Source organism: Zootoca vivipara, chromosome 1 (assembly GCF_965207765.1).
Source record: "Zootoca vivipara chromosome 1, rZooViv2.hap1.1, whole genome shotgun sequence".
Taxonomy (NCBI): Eukaryota; Metazoa; Chordata; class Lepidosauria; order Squamata; family Lacertidae; genus Zootoca; species Zootoca vivipara.
This window is the reverse complement of record NC_142582.1, coordinates 54,820,150-54,837,930: the sequence shown is the minus strand read 5'-3', so window position 1 is coordinate 54,837,930 and position 17,781 is coordinate 54,820,150. Positions and strand designations below refer to the sequence as shown.

The window sequence follows — 17,781 nt, the reverse complement described above, 5'->3', positions numbered from 1 at the left end:
CTCTCGAGGTGCCCCTGTCCCTGAGGGGAGGGGGGGAGGCACACACACACACAACGCACAGAGTTTTTTCCAGTCCGTACACATGGGCTGGGGGGTGAGGGGGGGGGAGAGCTGAGCAATCTGAGCCTGGCTGTGGGGAGGAGGAGTCTGCTCCCAATGCTGCCCCCAGCCTGAGATCATTGATCCCAGCTCCCCTCCCTCTGCCCAGAAGGAGCCCCCAGCCTCATCCTTGGTTGGGGAGGAGAGTCCAGGCAGTTGCCATGCTGTAGTAGAGAGGGGCCTGTGGGGGGAAAAGGAAAGAGCTCTCTTGAAGGGAGCATCTCTGAGGAGCTGGGAGAGAGACGCCTGTCATGTTCGCCGAGCTGCTCTTCCAGGCTGCCTGTGTCTCTGTGTTCCTTCAAGGGGCCCAAGGGAGAGTCTACACAGGAAGGAAGAAACTTGGCAACTTCGCCGTGGAGAGGTACCCACCCCCCATACCCATCTCTGTACAGGGGCAGCCAGGTCCCAGCCCTACACACACACACACACACCAAAACACACACAGCTATCTCCTGGAGCTTGGCTGCGGGACCTGGAGACCCCCCCCCCTGATCTGGGCCAAAGAGGGGATTGTTTGTTTGTATCATGTGTAGAGAGACAGCTATTCCTGCCTGAAGGAGTATTTTGCTTCCCTCAAGGTGCCCATCACCTCTTTCTTACCTATTTTTGTCCTCTTCTGAAGGCTGCAGTGCAGTTGATCTGCCCCCTTCATACTTTTGCCCTCATCATCTATATAATTCACGACGTGCCTGAATAGAAGCATAGTTCCACAAATTTACTTCTGAACAAAGTTCAGCTTGCACAACCACTGAAGTTGGGATGAAAGGTCGCTGCATACCGTAGTAATGGATGGGGCAACGGTGCGCCCAAAGTCCTAGTTTGCCTTTTCTTTTTCTTTCAGATGTGGGCTGAAATATATTCTGCGCACCATCACTGACTGAGCACCTCTCAGCAGTTGCAGCTTTGCATGCCTGGGAAACCCCAAAAGGCAGGCAAAACTGGAATGTGTACTTGTGGCGAACAATTTAGAGAGACAACCTGCTTCAGTACAGATGAGAGAAAGGTGCTGGGGGCGGAAAGTACCCGACCATGTGCAGAGTGCTTGTTTGTCTTAGCCCAGAAGGCTGTATACACACTGTTTCTTTCAAGCACATTTGAAGCACGTTCTTTCCCTCAGAGAATTCTGGGCACTGTAATTTACCCTCCACAGAATTACTCTGTCCAGCAACCTCCCAAAAAACTACAGTGCCCAGAATTATTTGAGGGGGGATGTGCTTTGAATGTGCTTTCAAGGTATAGTGCATATGTTTATCATTAAGTTCAGAGTGGTTTCTGTACATATCCACATATCCTTTTGTGTCATATTTCTAGGTACAGGTCTGAGTGATGTTCGTGTTTTTGTCCAGGCACTTTCCCTGGGAAAGCCCACATTTTACCACTGAATCTAAGCAAATGGCAAATTGGTTTTCCCATGGACAAAAGAAAACCGCTCAGAAACAGAGCTTTAAAGTGTGGACCTGCACAAAAGGAAGTGTGGCTGAGCCCTATGTGCCACTGTTCCATCTACTCCTTTTATTCCCATGTACTTATTCTGGACACTGTGGTTTGTTAAGCATTGCTGGGTATTGTAACTCTGTGAGGGGTAAACTACAACACGACAGTGCCTGGAATCCTTTGATCACCACATATTTAAAGCACATTGCTTCCCTCAAAAAAACAACCACCTTTGAACTGTCGTTTGTTAAGGGTCCTGGGAATTGTAGCTCTATGAGGGGTAAACTGCAGTTCCCAGGATTCTGGGATGTGACCACAGGCAGCCTTGAGCATACCGCTAATCTTAACCCTCCATAAGCAGAAGAGGCATGTGACTCAGTCCTCAAAACAGCACAGCTTGGAGAGTTACTTTTCACTCCTGGAAATGTCTCAGTCCGTCTCTCTCCTATTCCTAGACGTCGCATCGGACCACATGTTTGCCTCTCTGGTTTTGGAAGCGGATGCTGCCCTGGGTGGATACCATCTCCAGGCAGCGGACAGTGCACTATGCGTAAGTACCTGGAGTTCTTTGGATGACATCAGCTCACTTGTCCTTCTGTATTGTTGCTAAATCTCATTAGTGAACTGATCTCAACTTGGGCTATAAATGCCTGGGAACGTACAAGTTGGTGTAGAATGACAGCAGTACTGGGAGCCACAAATGATAAGATGGCTGCAGAAACCTCCATCCACTACGAGGCCCAAAAGATTAATGGGCTCCACAAGGCTACCCAGCACTTTTCAACTCCATTGCAGCAACATGGAGAGTTTTTCTCCTTCTCTTATAACACTAGGACTCAGGGCCACCCAAAGAATCTGAATACGTATTGGAAGATTTAAGACAAGACAAAGCAAATTGCTTCTTCACACAGTGTACAATTAAACTATGGAATCTGCTCCCACAAAACGTGATGATGGCCACCAAATTAGGGCTCACCCATGCTCCTGTTTGTGCCACAATTTCTAGGCACAGGTGCGAAAGTTCCCATTCCCCCCACAAAATCCCGCTGTTTCCCTGGAAAAACCTATTGTTTACGGCTGAATCCGTGGGAAATCTGATTGACATTTGTTCCGATGCAGCGGTAAACAGCGGTGGATTTTTCTGAGGAAAGGGGCTGGACAGAAAAAAAGAATACTTCTGGCTCCGTGCATAGAAATTGTGGCATGAACAGGAGTGTGCCCTTGGTGGTGTTTAGAAAGGAATTAGACAAATTCATGGAGGATAAGGCTTACTAGCCATGATGGCTATGTTCTGGAAGCATCGCTATGCTTTGGCTATGCTCTGTTGGAGGCAGTACACTTCCGAGTACCAGTTGCTAGGAATTACTCTCTCATCCTGGAGAGTAGTGACTAGTGGGGTGCCACAGGGTTCTGTCTTGGGCCCAGTCTTATTCAACATCTTTATCAATGACCTGGATGATGGGCTTGAGGGCATCCTGAGCAAGTTTGCAGACGACACCAAACTGGGAGCGGTGGCTAATACCCCAGAGGACAGGATCACACTTCAAAATGACCTTAACAGATTAGACAACTGGGCTAAAGCAAACAACATGAATTTTAACAAGGAGAAATGTAAGGTACTACACTTGGGCAGAAAAAATGAAAGGCACAAATACAGGATGGGTGACACCTGGCTTGAGAGCAGTACATGTGAAAAGGATCTAGGAGTCTTGGTAGACCACAAACTTGACATGAGTCAGCAGTGTGATGCAGCAGCTAAAAAAGCCAATGCAATTCTGGGCTGCATCAATAGGAGTATAGCATCTAGATCTAGGGAAGTAATAGTACCACTGTATTCTGCTCTGGTCAGACCTGACCTGGAGTACTGTGTCCAGTTCTGGGCACCACAGTTCAAGAAGGATACTGACAAACGGACGTGTCCAGATGAGGGCAACCAAAATGGTCAAAGGCCTGGAAACGATGCCTTATGAGGAACGGCTTAGGGAGCTGGGTATGTTTAGCCTGGAGAAGAGAAGGTTAAGGGGTGATATGATAGCCATGTTCAAATATATGAAAGGATGTCATATAGAGGAGGGAGAAAGATTGTTTTCTGCTGCTCCAGAGAAGCGGACACGGAGCAATGGATTCAAACTACAAGAAAGAAGATTCCACCTAAACATTAGGAAGAACTTCCTGACAGTAGGAGCTGTTCGGCAGTGGAATTTGCTTCCAAGGAGTGTGGTGGAGTCTCCTTTGGAGATATTTAAGCAGAGGCTTGACAGGTATATGTCAGGAATGCTTTGATGGTGTTTCCTGCTTGGCAGGGGGTTGGACTGGATGGCCCTTGTGGTCTCTTCCAACTCTATGATTCTATGATTCTCTATGATTCTACCAGTGGAGAGAGTACTATTGCACTCAAGTCCTGTCTGTGGGCTTCCCACAAATACCTTGGTTGACCACTGTGAGGACAGCCTGCCTGACTAGATGGGCCCTGAACCAGCAGAGCTCTTCTTAGGCTCTCAGTTTAGTATCAGATAGTAGGTTTTGTGAACTGAGGCGGGCTATGGGGGGATAAGACAGCTCGGTCATAATTTCCAGCACCTCAGCAAACTAGGAACATAGGAAGCCACCTGATACCAAGTCAGACTAACGGTCCACCTACACTAGCAGGCAATGGCCCACCAAGATTTCAGACAGGAGTCTCTCCAGCCCTACCTGGAGATGCCAATAATTGAAACGGGGGCATTCTGCAGGCCACGCAGATGCTCTCATCCCTGAGTTATGGCCTTCCTAGGATTGTTTAGGAGAGGCCACCACTGTTAAGGTGTTGTATAAAACCAATATTAAGTCTGTCCTGCAACGGTCAAAAAGCTTTCAGGGTGGTGCGCAAGTGGGTCATGTAGCATCATGCGCAGTGCTATGCACCTCTACACGGTAGACGTTTCTACTGTACATGCTGTCGCAGCACCCCATCTTGCAAAGGTTGATTTCCCTAGTCTAGCAGCACTGGCCCCTAGTGCTGTGCCAATGTGGCGTCCTGCTGCATTTGCTCATAGCGGTGGTGCTCCCTGGCTTAGCTGCTTATTTGCTCGCATGATGACACGTAAGGTCCAGCTGCTGGGTCCTTAGCGGGTTACTACCAGCTGCTCTCGTTCATTTCTGGCATCTGGTGGCAATTGGAGACGAGAACACGCTACTCACTGTTTTTTGTTAGATGTCACTGTTGGCAAGTGGTGCCAAGTCCGGCCCTAAATGGGGGGTGGGGTGGGGGCTTCTCTTACCTCCTGCATAGCAGGCAGCAAGGCTGATGTCACAATGCCCATGCAGACAGTATGGAATTAAAACAGATCATTTTTTTTTGTGGCAGGGTGAGGGGATGGAGTGGTGTTTGATAGAAGTCACCCAAATGGCAGCTGGGATTTTCATGCAACAATGAATACAGGCAGCTAGACTGGGCAACTCCTGAATGGGTTGGGAGTTGTAGTTCTGTAAAGGAATCAGTGGGCTCTACCTGAGCATTTTCAGTATGCTCGCAAAACCACAGGTGGCAAGCAAGGAGCATTAGCTTATAACTGGCAAATGGCGGTAGCGTGGAAATGCCTATGGAATAAAAAGAAGATGGTTTTTTATTTTTTTAAAGGGGCAGTGAATGCTGCAATCCTGTCCTCACTTCCATACCATTGCACACAGTGGGAATTCTTTTTGCATAAATATACACAGGATTTTATTAATGATATTTCTTCTAGATACAGGGAGCGTCATTAACATCCCATTTCTTGGCAGCAAACATTCATAGTACCTACTGATTAGATTGTGGGGTTTTTAAATGATCAAATTAGGGGTGCTTTCAGACTACCTGTTTATGGAGCATTCATCCTGATTTGTTTGCAGGGAGAATAGAATGTGCTGGCTGCTTAATGAGAATTCATTATTATTTCTCTGATGATGTTGCCTCCAAGCATTATCCCACATTTTCCACGCCCAAATAGCAACGGCCTGGAAGCATCTTAGTGCTTCCTCCCCATCGAACTAATCCATTTATCTTTAAAGTTCTTCCAAAAAAATCCCTTTCCTTACCTGTAATTCTGCTCTGATCTTTGCTAGATCTCTTAACTGGGCTCCTTTCTGCTTGGCATGAGAGTGGTTCTTTTCTACTGCACTGCGGTGGGTAGAGTGGTGGTGGGATTAAGATCCTAATTTTTTGTCTTCGTTAACTGATGCTTTCTTGGACCATCTCACAGCGCTTTGTTCCTTTGGCTGTGGAAGTGGCTTCTGCATCGCTCCCAATGTCTGTTCCTGCAGGGATGGAGGGCAGGGCATTACATGCCAAGGTAAGGAGAACTTTGTGGAATGATGCCATGTGGACTCCTGCGAGGGCAGGCTGGGAATATGCAAATCTTTCAGTTTTGGTTTCTCTCAGTTTCTCATTCTTCCCATCTTCATTTCTCCTAATTTCCACATCAGCTTGTGATTAATTTTTTTCAAAGAAGTTTTATTATCATTTATTAAATTTATATACTGCCCTTCATCCACAGATCTCGGGGCGATTCACGACATAAAATCACAATATAAAACCCACAAAATACATAGTAAAAATAAGACCAACAACATTAGAACTTCATTAGAAGTTCCAATGAAAATTCATCAGCACTTTGATGCTGATTTCTCCTAACATACAGCTGTTTTGTAAGGTAAAAACGGTTTTACTTTCAAACTCTTCCAAGGTCAGATTCATGTGCTTTTCCATAAAGCATTCAGAAAAAAGTTGCACAGGTAGTAAAACTTAGCATAGTTACATAAAGTGGTGAAAGTCCTTAAATTATTGGTATAGGAACTCAAGAGTGGCTAATGAGAACTGTGTGGCTGAGCTGGAGCAAGCAGCTCACGCCTCTTCACATGTTGAGCTTCTCATGTGGACTGGATGGGAACATTGGGCTTGATTACCTATTTCCTCCCAAGATAAGGGAAGTGATACAGCTAAACCTGGCAGGACAGCTTACTCTATGGTGTTAACACCTTCATGCATTAATTAGACGGGTTATGAGATGAGTTATCCCACAGCTAATTAGAAAACTAATTGGAGGGGGGGGCATGTTGAAGAGTCCCATCTGTGAAGGGAAGGATTCGGTGCCCCCCCTCATTGGGCTTGGGGAACATTAAAATAAAATCTTGCCTGTCCAACTTAACCTTCCAAAAAGATCACCGCCCCTCAATCTGATTTGAGGGGGAAAGCAAATAAAGTGAATGTGTGCATGGATATGGTTGTGGGGTGTGTGGGGTGCCCATGGCAGTTTCTCTGGTTTGCAAATGAGCCCACAGGCCAAAGAAGGCTGGCAGCCCTTGCTCTATTTAGCCCAATGGATCTACACTAGCAGAGGCTCTGCCTCTCCTTTGCCCAGATCCAGCCTTTAAACATTTTAGTGGACCGAGCAAATTGCTAAAATACCCTTCCTTTCTGGGCATATAAAGCAAGACTTTTGCTGCGAAGGCTAAGTGAAATATCCTTCAAATGTATCTGGAATGAGAGTTGGTTGCTTTTAAGTGAAATCAGTTCATGTTATTATTACCTATATTAAGAGCAACACTTAAACAGAACAAGGCTTTTGAAAATATGTTGTAACATTCTGGATGATTTTCAGTTTATGTAATTGTAGGTTTTGCAACAATGGCCATGCAAAGTTTATGATGTTCTTATGTTTTTTGAATGCTGTGCTAGAAGGCAGTGGTTTATTGGTCAAGCAGTGCTTTATTCCACCCCCCCCCCCTCCAATAACAACAAACTTATCAACTGTGCCTGCCTCATTGCTCATACTGGATGCTGGAGCTTCTGGGGCAAGCAATCCTCCTCCAGCCATCTAGCCAGCCATTGTGGGTTTTCTGAACCCTGGCAAGGGCCTCTGACCCTTTCCCTATAAGAGAGGCAACCCCAAACTCGGCCCTCCAGATCTTTTGGGACTACAATTCCCATCATCCCTGACCACTGGTCCTGTTAGCTAGGGATCATGGGAGTTGTAGTCCCAAAACATCTGGAGGGCTGAGTTTGCCTGATATAAGAGGCATCCCCCTCTAAGTATCTGGCTTGTGCCCTTCTCACTGTACCTTCAGTGATGCCCTGCCTGGTCCTCCCTTGCTTGCCCTCTTCCACTTCTTTTAGGGCACTTTTGCCTGTTATTTGCCTGTGATTATATAGCTCATTCATTAGTTGGCAAGAGTTGTAGCTTGGTGAAGTCATAAATTTCCTGTTGGCATTCTGTTTTCTCTGGCAAGAGACAATAAAGTTCTTCCTGGTTGATGTGTGTCTTCTCTAAGGCTGCTTATACACCATGCTTTCATAGCACATATTTCCTCCCAAAGAATTCTGGGAAGGGTAGTTTACCCATCACAAAGCTACAGTTCTCAGCAGCCTTAACAAACCTCAGTTCCCAGGATTCTTTGGGTGGGGAAAAGTGCATTGAATGTGCTTTATGGTGTACAGCAGCCTAAGCCTGCCATGGCACCTGCCTCTTGTCATAGAATGCTCTTCTTTCACACACTCCTCTTCCTGAAACAGAAGCCCATGCAACTGGGGTTGTGCTCATCTCTGCTTCTGTTGCAAAACTGCAGCCTTTGGTTAATTTGCTCCTAGTCACCAACTCCAGCATCCTTGGTCAGCTGCTAAGGCCCCAGGGCCCCAACAAGGCCTACTGCTGCACCAACACTGGCCTGCTAGGTCTCTCTTCCCAGGCAGGGTAGAGCCGCCATTTTGACTTCCCACCATGCCTCCAAGATAGTGTCACTCTAGGTCATTTTGGGAAGTGCCTGCTGCTGCCCACTATGACATAAATCAGAAGTGGCCTGCCAAGAAGGCCCTCTTATCACCTTAGAACAAGCCCTGCTATCTATCAGTAGGGAGACCCCTGCAATGAGGTCAGTTGGATGTTCATTCACGGATAGACTTTGGGACAGATACCCAGGACTTCACTTAGCAGAATGAGCAGGGGGAGAGCTTGAGGTTGTCATCTGTTGTGCACACAACAAGTGTTTAAGTCCAGAGTCTACAATTATCTAATGGTAACATTGAAATTGCCTACGTGCATCTCCCACTCCCCTACCTAATAGGGTTCCTTCTTGCTTTCTAACCCTCTTTCCGTTAGGGAGTCTCCATTCCCCAGCTTGAAATCTCTCCTCTCTGTCTTTTCAGACACTCCTGGTGCCTGCGGAGAGTATGGCTGTGACCTTGCTTGCAATCACGGAGGTTGTCAGGAGGTGTCGCGGGTGTGTCCGTTGGGGTTTTCCATGACTGAGACAGCCAATGGTGTACGCTGTGCAGGTGAGCTGGATGAGAGGTGTCTTTCATGGGGGGGGGGAATTGATGCACGGGGCACATTGAGACACAAACAATATTTCAATATCAAGAAATGTTATTCGTGTCGCGACATCACTAAAACGTGTCTATACATGTGTGAGTAAAACAGTTGCAACCGCGCTGCCCACAAGTTAGTCACTGGCGCTTGACGAGAGTAGGTGTGTTTTTAGCACGACAAAATAAAAAATTTCGTGAAATGTAAAAGTGTTCCAACACTGTTTTACATCGTTTAGTTAAGATTTAAAAATACCAAAGTTAAGTAATCAGTAATCAGGATTACACATGGTTTTTAAATAAGTTCAGTGGTTTTATTAATAATTGTTAGTTTTTAAAAAAATGTCCATTGGGGCACTTTGATACACTAAGATACATATAAAAGTGCCCCGCTAGTGTACAATAGTGCCCCAATATACAAGTTTGCATGAAATCTCTAAACTCATTAAATTTGAAAAGAAAAACAACAACTGCTGTTTACTATGTGGCCAAAGTCATTTCTAAATATAATATCACCGATTATCAAGTGTTATCTCAGGAAAAAACCAGGATCTTGTATGTTTGTCTTCCCCGTTGTAGAAGATAAGGCAAGCGTTGATTTCAAGGATGTTGTTTTGCTGTTGCCAAAACCAAATTTCCCAAAGGGTACATCTCAAACATCATCTCTTTATACTTTTTCTATTGTCTTAAGTGGATATAATGTGCAATAGAAGCTAAACGTTAAATAATTATCTTATTTTTTTATAAGCATTTTGTTTACATTACTATTTTTTGACTACCTCATGTGAGTTCTTATACTTTTTAAGTTTTTCCAAAGTTTATTTTAATGGATAGGTGTTTGAGGAAAGATTTGTTAAGAAAACATGCTATAAAGTCTATGATATGTGTGAAACACTGTTAGTTTTTATACATAATTCAGATTTTAAGTGACAAATTGTAAGGCTGGTTATGATCTCTCACAATAAAAATTGTTTTTTCATTAAAATTTTGCAAATAATTACCATTCTCATCCAATTTACGCTTTGTATCAAAGTGCCCCGTAGGTGGGGCAGAACGATACGAAACTCATTTTTACTGAGGTCATTATATTCTCATTATCTTCTAACTTCAATGGTTCTTTTGATTGCTATTAAAATATTGATTAGTTATGGCATGCATCAAGCCATTTTTTTAAATTATTTGACTCATTTTTGTTACATAAAATATGAGATTGTATTTTTCTGTATCAATCTGCCTCACTTCCCCCTACATGGAACCAGCAGGGCCTGAAGCCCCTACTCCCAGGGAGATAAGGAGCTTCCCGACTGCGGGCCTTTAGTGCTACTCAATCATTGCTCTTCCACAGTAAGCTGCACACAGAATTGTAACAGACTTTGGCAGGTGTGCCGCTTCTTGAATGTACACTTTTACATTCATTGACACATGGGAATGTTTCCCCCCGCAGACATTGATGAGTGTCTGAGTGCCTCCTGCGAGGGACTTTGTGTGAACACAGAAGGTGGCTTTGTATGTGAATGTGGCCCAGGAATGCAACTCTCTGCTGACAGACACAGCTGTCAAGGTGAGTGTGATTGGGAATATAGGAGGGGAGGGGGGTGGAGCTGGAATATTTTTCGGGAGGATGTCAAAGATCGGTTTATTTCTGTGGGGCAAACGATACCGACATTTGCATCCTCCATTTTGCTCCTAGATACTGATGAGTGCCTAGCAACACCCTGTCAGCACCACTGCAAGAACAGCATGGGCAGCTATCGATGTTCCTGCCATTCCGGCTTCTACCTGCATGGCAACCAGCACTCCTGTGTGGGTAGGTGTCCTGACTTTTGTTGTATAACCTAGCAGAGGAAGGGCTATAGCTCACTGGTAGAGTACCTGCTTTGCATGCGGAAGATCCCAGTTCAGTACCAGCATCTCCAGATAAGATTGAGAAAGATCCTTGTCTGAAACCATGAAGTGTCACTCTAGACAATACTGAGCTAGATGGAAGAATGGTTTGATTAAATATAAGGCCGCTTCCTATGTTCTAGAGGTAGGCTGCCTCCCTTTGCCAGATACACTAACCCTGCCTGGCTTTTTCCAGAGAAAACCTCCTGCTGGCTCCAGATTTTTTTAAAAAAACATTTAGTTTGTTAGTTTATTTTATATCTACCCATCCAAACCCAGTGCCCAGATGAGAATCTAAGTTGCCCCCTCCCTGGTCATCACATTGATAATTTGATGGGAGCAATGGGAGGGAACAGTAACCATCAGCTGAGGTGGGGAGGCTGTGTGTCTCTGTTTGTGTCTCTGTGTGTGCAATCCTCTGGCCAAAAATGGTTAGCTTGCTATAAATAATCAGGTGCCTTAAAAGAATTAATCAACAGGGATTTCTCTAGAACCACTTTCTATTCCTAGTTCCTCATTCTATCAGGCAACAATTGGGATTTTTTTCTTTTTAAAGCCCTTAGCTGTTCCCCACTGAAGTAGCATTTTGCACATAGCTTGTGAATACACTTTGCTTCAAAGGGGCCTCAAGGCTGGTCCGAGCCCAGCTTTGACCGTGTGGTAATGCTCCAGGTCCCTTGCTGTGCAATCCCTTTTCTGACCTTGTATGGCTAAGCAACAGGAATGCTTGTAGAGCCACAAGCTTGAGCCCAACCCAGCCCTGAAGTAAGTGCTGCATCTGGTGCAGATGTGAATGAATGCCGGCGACTCAGCGAGAAGCGAACCTGCCAGCACTCCTGTCACAACACACTCGGGAGTTTCATATGCAGCTGTCGCCCAGGCTACCGGCTCAGTGTGGACAGAGTGTCCTGTGAAGGTAAAGACCATTTCCATCTTTCCATCCTTCGTCATCTGGGTTGAGTTGCTTATTTTGAGTGATGTCACAGCCACTGTCCAATAGACACTAGCAGCCACAATGTGGACTGCCCTCACTGCTCAGGCGGTGGAGTGGAGACTGATGTGCTCATTTCCAGAAAGAAAATATCACCCTTGGACTGCTGAGAAAATAGCTGCCCACAAGCATACCCAAAGTGCTACCTAGAAGAAAGAAATGATTCCTTGCACCACAAAAACAAAAACTGTGCACTTATAGTGATATAAACTGGTTGTCTGGAAAGAGACCATGAGGGATATGCATTCAGCTGCTTGGGAAATGCTTAGGAATACATGTGAGGGACGTCAGGGAGGAGACAGAAGCATGAGGGCAGAGATGGGCATTGAAAACTTATGACCCTTCTATGGCTAAAAAGCTTCACTCTCAAATGGACTTCAACTCTCTTTGCCTATTACTATTACAGTACCTGTTTTTCTGTGGTCAAATGATGTGAGGGTGGGTGTGTACCTGCCACAGTAGCTATAAAAATATGAGTGGCTCAGGTGGGGAGCTCCTAAGTGTGCTGGAAAATGCCTTATCTTTTTGACGTGCATCTTCTGGGGATTTTTAAACTTACCTGGCTTTTCTCTCTCCCTCCCTCTTTTCCCTGCCACCCAGGTTTTTCAAAGACCAGCCTGGCCCCGTCTCCTATCTTGCAGTCTCTCCAGCACCCGCCAACTCTCCTGCGCTTTTCTCCGGATTCGGTGGCACCTGCCGTGCCCCCTATGGGCTCTGCTCCATCCCGAGCACCCGCTCCCCACATGGCGCTCGGGACTCCGCCTCCTTCCCGCCTCCTTCCCACTCTCCCTGTGCTCCCGCCTGCAGCTTCTCCCACCCCTTCATTCCCTCCACCCAGTTCCTCCCTTGGCACACCCTTCTTGCTAAAGACCGCCAGGCCCTCCAGGATGGAGAGCCCACTGCCGCCATTGCTGCTGCGGGAGGAGATGACGACGCTCCCTCCCACAAGTCCTTCTGCTCCAGGGGTTTCCTCCACAGCCCTGCCTTCTGCCTGCTGGCGTGGAGGGATTTTTCATAAGAATGGCAGCCACTGGGTGGAGCCAGGGTGCCTGAACTGCTCCTGTGAGGTGTGTAGTATGTCCTGGGTTCCTAGCTATCTCCCACCCTGCCCCCCCCCAAGCCCTGTGTCATATGTGCATCCACCTTTACAGTGACTGTCTTTTCCTTTTGTAGGGTGGGCAAGTGCTGTGTGGAGCAGTGATGTGTGAGGTTGCCTGCTCCCACCCGGTTCCTCCAGTGGAGGGGGAGTGCTGCCCTAGCTGCACAGGTGAGAGAAGCACCTTCAAGATTAAGACTGCATGATGGGTCTGGTTGTGGCACATGGGCCTTCCCTACACCTAGATTAGGGACTTTGCCACTATATATTCCACTGTATGCCTCAACCCTCTGAGTTTACCAAGGACAGTCCCTGTTTTCTGGAAGCCGTCCCTGGTTTAAACCACCGGTATCTCTTATTTTGTCTGAATTTTTGCCCTTTTGGAGTGGCATATTAAAGTTTCGTTAGCCCGAATTTTATTTTTCACCCCGTTCCCCAGGTTTTCTAGGAGCTATTCTTACTTATTTGTTTCTTTTCCCACAAAAGGGGCTCAAAGCGACTTTCAGAGTTAACTGTCTGAGTGGAAAGTGGATTCCCCTTTCTCAGACAAATGTGAATGCACACACACACAAGGACATGGGGTTAAAACCACACCATACATTTAAAACACCCCCCCCCCCGAAGAGTCCTGGGAACTACAAGGGTGCTAGAAATTGCAGCTCTGCAAGGGGTAAATTACAGTTCCCAGGATTTTTTTGGGAGGAAACCTTGTGTTTTAAATGCATGGTGCGGATGTGACCTTGGTATGGGGATTTTTATACCCAAAAATTTAAAAGAGGAGGGGTACAAACCTATCCTTTATTTTCATCTGTGAAATACTGAAGATTATGTGTCATCCGGCCAAATCCTTTTAAAAGTGGCTACATATGTAAGCCAATGAGTGATTCCTAATCTGGACTGGCAAGATGAGATGGGACCCACAGAGGGCTCTTTTCCCCCCGAGGAAAAACTTCACATTCCTGTCTCCTGCAGGCTGTTTCTATTATGGGGCCACCAGAGCTGAGGGGGATGTCTTTTCTCTTTCTGAGGACAACTGCACAATCTGTGTCTGCCTGGTGAGTATCATAGAGTCCACAGGTGCCAGGGAAGGTGTGTGTGTGTCCCTCAGGATAGCTCACCTTCTTGCTTTGAAATGGGCATATCCATCGCTTTGTTTGCTACCGTTGCTAACCTGCCCTTCATGTGTTGAGCTTTGCGTAATGGTCCTTGCCCTTGCCCTTGCCCTTGCCCTGGCATGTGAGAATGTCTCAGTTGTGAAGACAACTTTTTACTAGTGACCCAGAAAGCTTTGTGTAGGGATATCTGAGGGGGCGATAGAGTTATTTTACTCCAGGGGAGGTATAACCACCTGATTTCTGTGTGTGGCATGTGGTCTGCGACTGATTTTACCCGTGACCTTGGCTGAGGGCTCTGTTCTTTTTTTTTTTTTGATATGATTTTTATTGATTTTACAGATTACAAAAAAAACATATATAAAAGAAATACTTTCATAGACAGATTTTCCACCTTCTTTCCACCCCCCCTCCCATGGGCCCTCCCCTGCCACAGGAGAATCCCATGCAGGCAGGCAGTTGAAGATGGTCCATTTTGTAGTTGAGTTTATGTCCCCCCTCCCCCACCCGCCCAGAGTCCCCACCTGCCACCAGAGAGCTCCAGGAGCAGAAAGCAGGGAGACAACCACCCAGCAATCCAAAAAGAAAAAAGCTACACTAAAAAAAAAGAGAAAAAATTTCAAAAAAAATAATAAAAAAGAAAAAAGACAAAAAACAATAATAAAAACAATCTTTTTCAAATTTACATTGATAAACCATATTTTGTGGGCTTCCCCTACCTCCCCCCTTTCCCAGTTTTCATCCCTTTACTATCCTCTTTAACAGTTTCCATATCTATAAACTACTTACTTTTCCTCTTCATAAAATTTTTAAACTTAGCTAATACCATTTTCACTAAATCTCTTAATCCCTATAATTCATTATCCAATTTTTCTTCCCTTGCCTAATTTCCCCCCCCTCAATAGACTTCTTGAAATTTTAAATCCCTAAACTTCTTTTATTTTAACTTTTCCCATAATTAACTCTTGCACTCTAAAAAATCCCAATATAACCTTTCTTCCCCAAATTCCGACTACCTCCCTCCAATCCAGCAAGTTCCGTAATCGACAATCCTAATTTGATCTTGATAATCCGTCCTAATAATTACACTCCCATTCTTCCTTCATCCCACCCCCTTTTTCCAATGTTTTGCCCCCCAGATATCCATGAGGCCCCCCTGAGTTTCTCCCCTTCTTAAGTTGTTCATGTCCTTCTCCTTGTGGGAAATCTGTAATTCCATTGGTTCCTGTCGTTCCCTCCTCAAAGGAGGGGTACTCCGCTTCTCTTTTTGTAAAGCAATATCAACTTTTTCCTTGTGGTGTGCTTCATTTTGTGTTGTGTTGTCCCAGTCATCATCGTTGTTCTCTTCATACTCCACATCAGAGTCCACCTCATTGTCCAAATCATCCAAATTGCTGCCGCTATCATTGTCGCTATCTTCCTCTTCCATTTCCATTTCAATATCCTCATCATCTGAAAAATCATATTCAGCAATCACCATCTGAAATTGCTGCTTTAATTCTTGCTGTTGGATCTCATCTCGGCATAATCCTATTTTTAGTTCCCACATGGCTGTTAAAACAATCCGCTGGAACTCAGGCGAGTAACTTTTTGTTGACATAGTTCCGTCTTGTCAAGGTCACTGCTTATCGTGTGGGGTGGAAAATGGTCGCTGCTTATTTTCCCAGTCTCAGCAAAGTAGTTGCATTTTCCAATTCCAGATTCACAAAGGTCCAAACCAACATTTCACAATCCAAACATTTCAAAAGCATATACTCCTAGCTTCTTAAAAGTCTAAATAAAATAAAACTCATTTATAAATCCTCGTCAGCTCGCTGGGTTGTCTGGGCTGCCGGCTCCCGGGGAAACAAAAGGTTTTCCTCTTTCTTTTTCATCATTCTGCAGGGAATCGTCCTTCTCCCCTTTTACCCTGCATCCAGGGGAGTACCTTTTATGTCTTTTGAGGATACCTTTTAAACATTCAGTTCGTGGCTTCGGGTATTTATTTTACTGTTCCTTAGCTACCGGTGGGAGGGGGTGGCTTCCGTTTTATTTCCCTCTCTCCCAAATCCAAATTAATCCAGATTAATATTCAAAATCCAATCCAAATTTGAGAGCTTACTTACAGACTTGATTTCTAATTCTTTCTTTTGGAAGAATCCAGCGCTCTCCGCCTCCGGCTCGGAGCTTCTCTCCGCTAGAGCGACGATGGTGCTCAAAATGGCCCCCGCGACTTCGACCCTTCTCACTCCGGCGCTCTTACTAGGGCAGCCGGATAGTTGGGGAGTCCGGTTTTGGGCTCTGCCGAGCAGTTTTGCCCCCGGGACGCCCGACCCGGGGTTCTATGGGGTGCAGCGTTGCTCTCGCTGCCCTCCCTCCTCTAGCAAAGACGGGCTGTCTCGGAGCGAGACAAAGACCCCGCCGATCGGCGCTGGCGCTGGACCGGAAGCCTGAGGGCTCTGTTCTTGATTCCAGGGAGGCAACGTATCCTGCATCTCTCCAGAATGTGCACCCACGCCATGCCACAGTTCTGTTCAGACCGACTGCTGTCCCTGCCAGCCAGGTAAATAGCTTGCAACATCCTACTTGATGCTCACTCACAAAGCAGCCAAGGCCTGAGGGGCGCTCTGGGCACTCTCCTCTCCACTGAGGTCTGGTTTCCTAGGCCAAACGAAGGGTGGTAGAAATGGTGTGAGATCAACTCTCCCAAAGGCCTGGCCTAGACAAACAGGCCACCCTACATGTAAGGTGCTTGGAACACATATTGAGAAAAATGTTATTATTCTGGGGTAAAGCTGTCCTTGGAACTTTGCTGAGGGAGTGGGTTGCACTGCTGAATGTTCCCTCACAGGGATTGTCAAGAAAGTCTTGCCCAAAAGCCAGGCCAGCATTTTCTGGGGGTTTGGGCATTACTAAAATCCAAGGGTGAAACCAACCACCCACCCGAGCCAGGAGATATTAGACAATATGTCACAACGAGCAAGAGTTGAAGTACCATTCTCTGCTTCTGAGGGCCTCAGGCAAAACAAGCCAAATTACGCAGCAGAAAATGTGAAGATCCAAGGCACTGGTTGAGAACCAAGGCTTAATCCAGGCATCCCCAAACTGCGGTCCTCCAGATGTTTTGGCCTACAACTCCCACGATCCCTAGCTAACAGGACCAGTGGTCGGGGAAGATGGGAATTGTAGTCCAAAACATCTGGAGGGCCGAAGTTTGGGGATGCCTGGCTTAACCTGAAAGAAGCACACCACAATTAAGAGGTTTTTTAGTAATAATAATCAAAATAGCAGTATTGCATGAAACCCATTACCAAGCAGGAAAAATAGGAAAGGAAAATACTGTTAGAAATAAAGGCCCATTGGGGAAGTGACAAAACAAAAACAATAAAGCTAGTTAACTTAGTCTAATACATTACTAATGAATCCACGATCCTATGCTGAGATGTAATATAGGTGTCAGTCAGGAAGGTGAGGCAAAACTTACAGGGCATAGGGGTAACTTTATACTCTTTTGCCTAGTAACCATCCTGAATCTTCCCAGCCAACTGGAAGTCATTTAAGGCTGTAGTTTTCTAGAACAGGGAATCCAGGGTGTACATGTGACTTCACAGCTGTGGAATTTCCCCCAATTACTGAAACCCTGATACAGGCAAGATAACACAAGTGCAATTAATGAGAGTGCTAGCAATTAGGGGGGGGGGGGAATGCTTTCTCATGATTTCATCATTTTACCCAGAGGTTTGAGTTTCTACTGAACCAAAGTTTGTGAACAGGCCTAATACAAGCCCCCCCCCCCCGCCCTAATATATTGACAGAGATGAAAATCCCTACACTGAGGTCACATTCACACCATACATTTAAAGCACAC

General features: G+C 45.8%; 1 protein-coding gene across 1 annotated transcript in view; it reads left to right on the top strand.

Moving 5' to 3' along the window:
• Positions 1-216: 216 nt before the first annotated feature.
• VWCE (von Willebrand factor C and EGF domains) overlaps positions 217-17,781 on the top strand; it is a 28,803-nt gene continuing 11,238 nt past the window's right edge. The window contains exons 1-11 of the mRNA XM_035123917.3: positions 217-460; positions 1,989-2,083; positions 5,754-5,843; positions 8,693-8,821; positions 10,296-10,412; positions 10,542-10,658; positions 11,523-11,651; positions 12,327-12,793; positions 12,900-12,993; positions 13,795-13,877; positions 16,389-16,476. Coding sequence (XP_034979808.3) covers positions 351-460; positions 1,989-2,083; positions 5,754-5,843; positions 8,693-8,821; positions 10,296-10,412; positions 10,542-10,658; positions 11,523-11,651; positions 12,327-12,793; positions 12,900-12,993; positions 13,795-13,877; positions 16,389-16,476 — 1,519 coding nt within the window. The 5' untranslated portion in view covers positions 217-350. The remainder of the gene's footprint in view (positions 461-1,988; positions 2,084-5,753; positions 5,844-8,692; positions 8,822-10,295; positions 10,413-10,541; positions 10,659-11,522; positions 11,652-12,326; positions 12,794-12,899; positions 12,994-13,794; positions 13,878-16,388; positions 16,477-17,781) is intronic.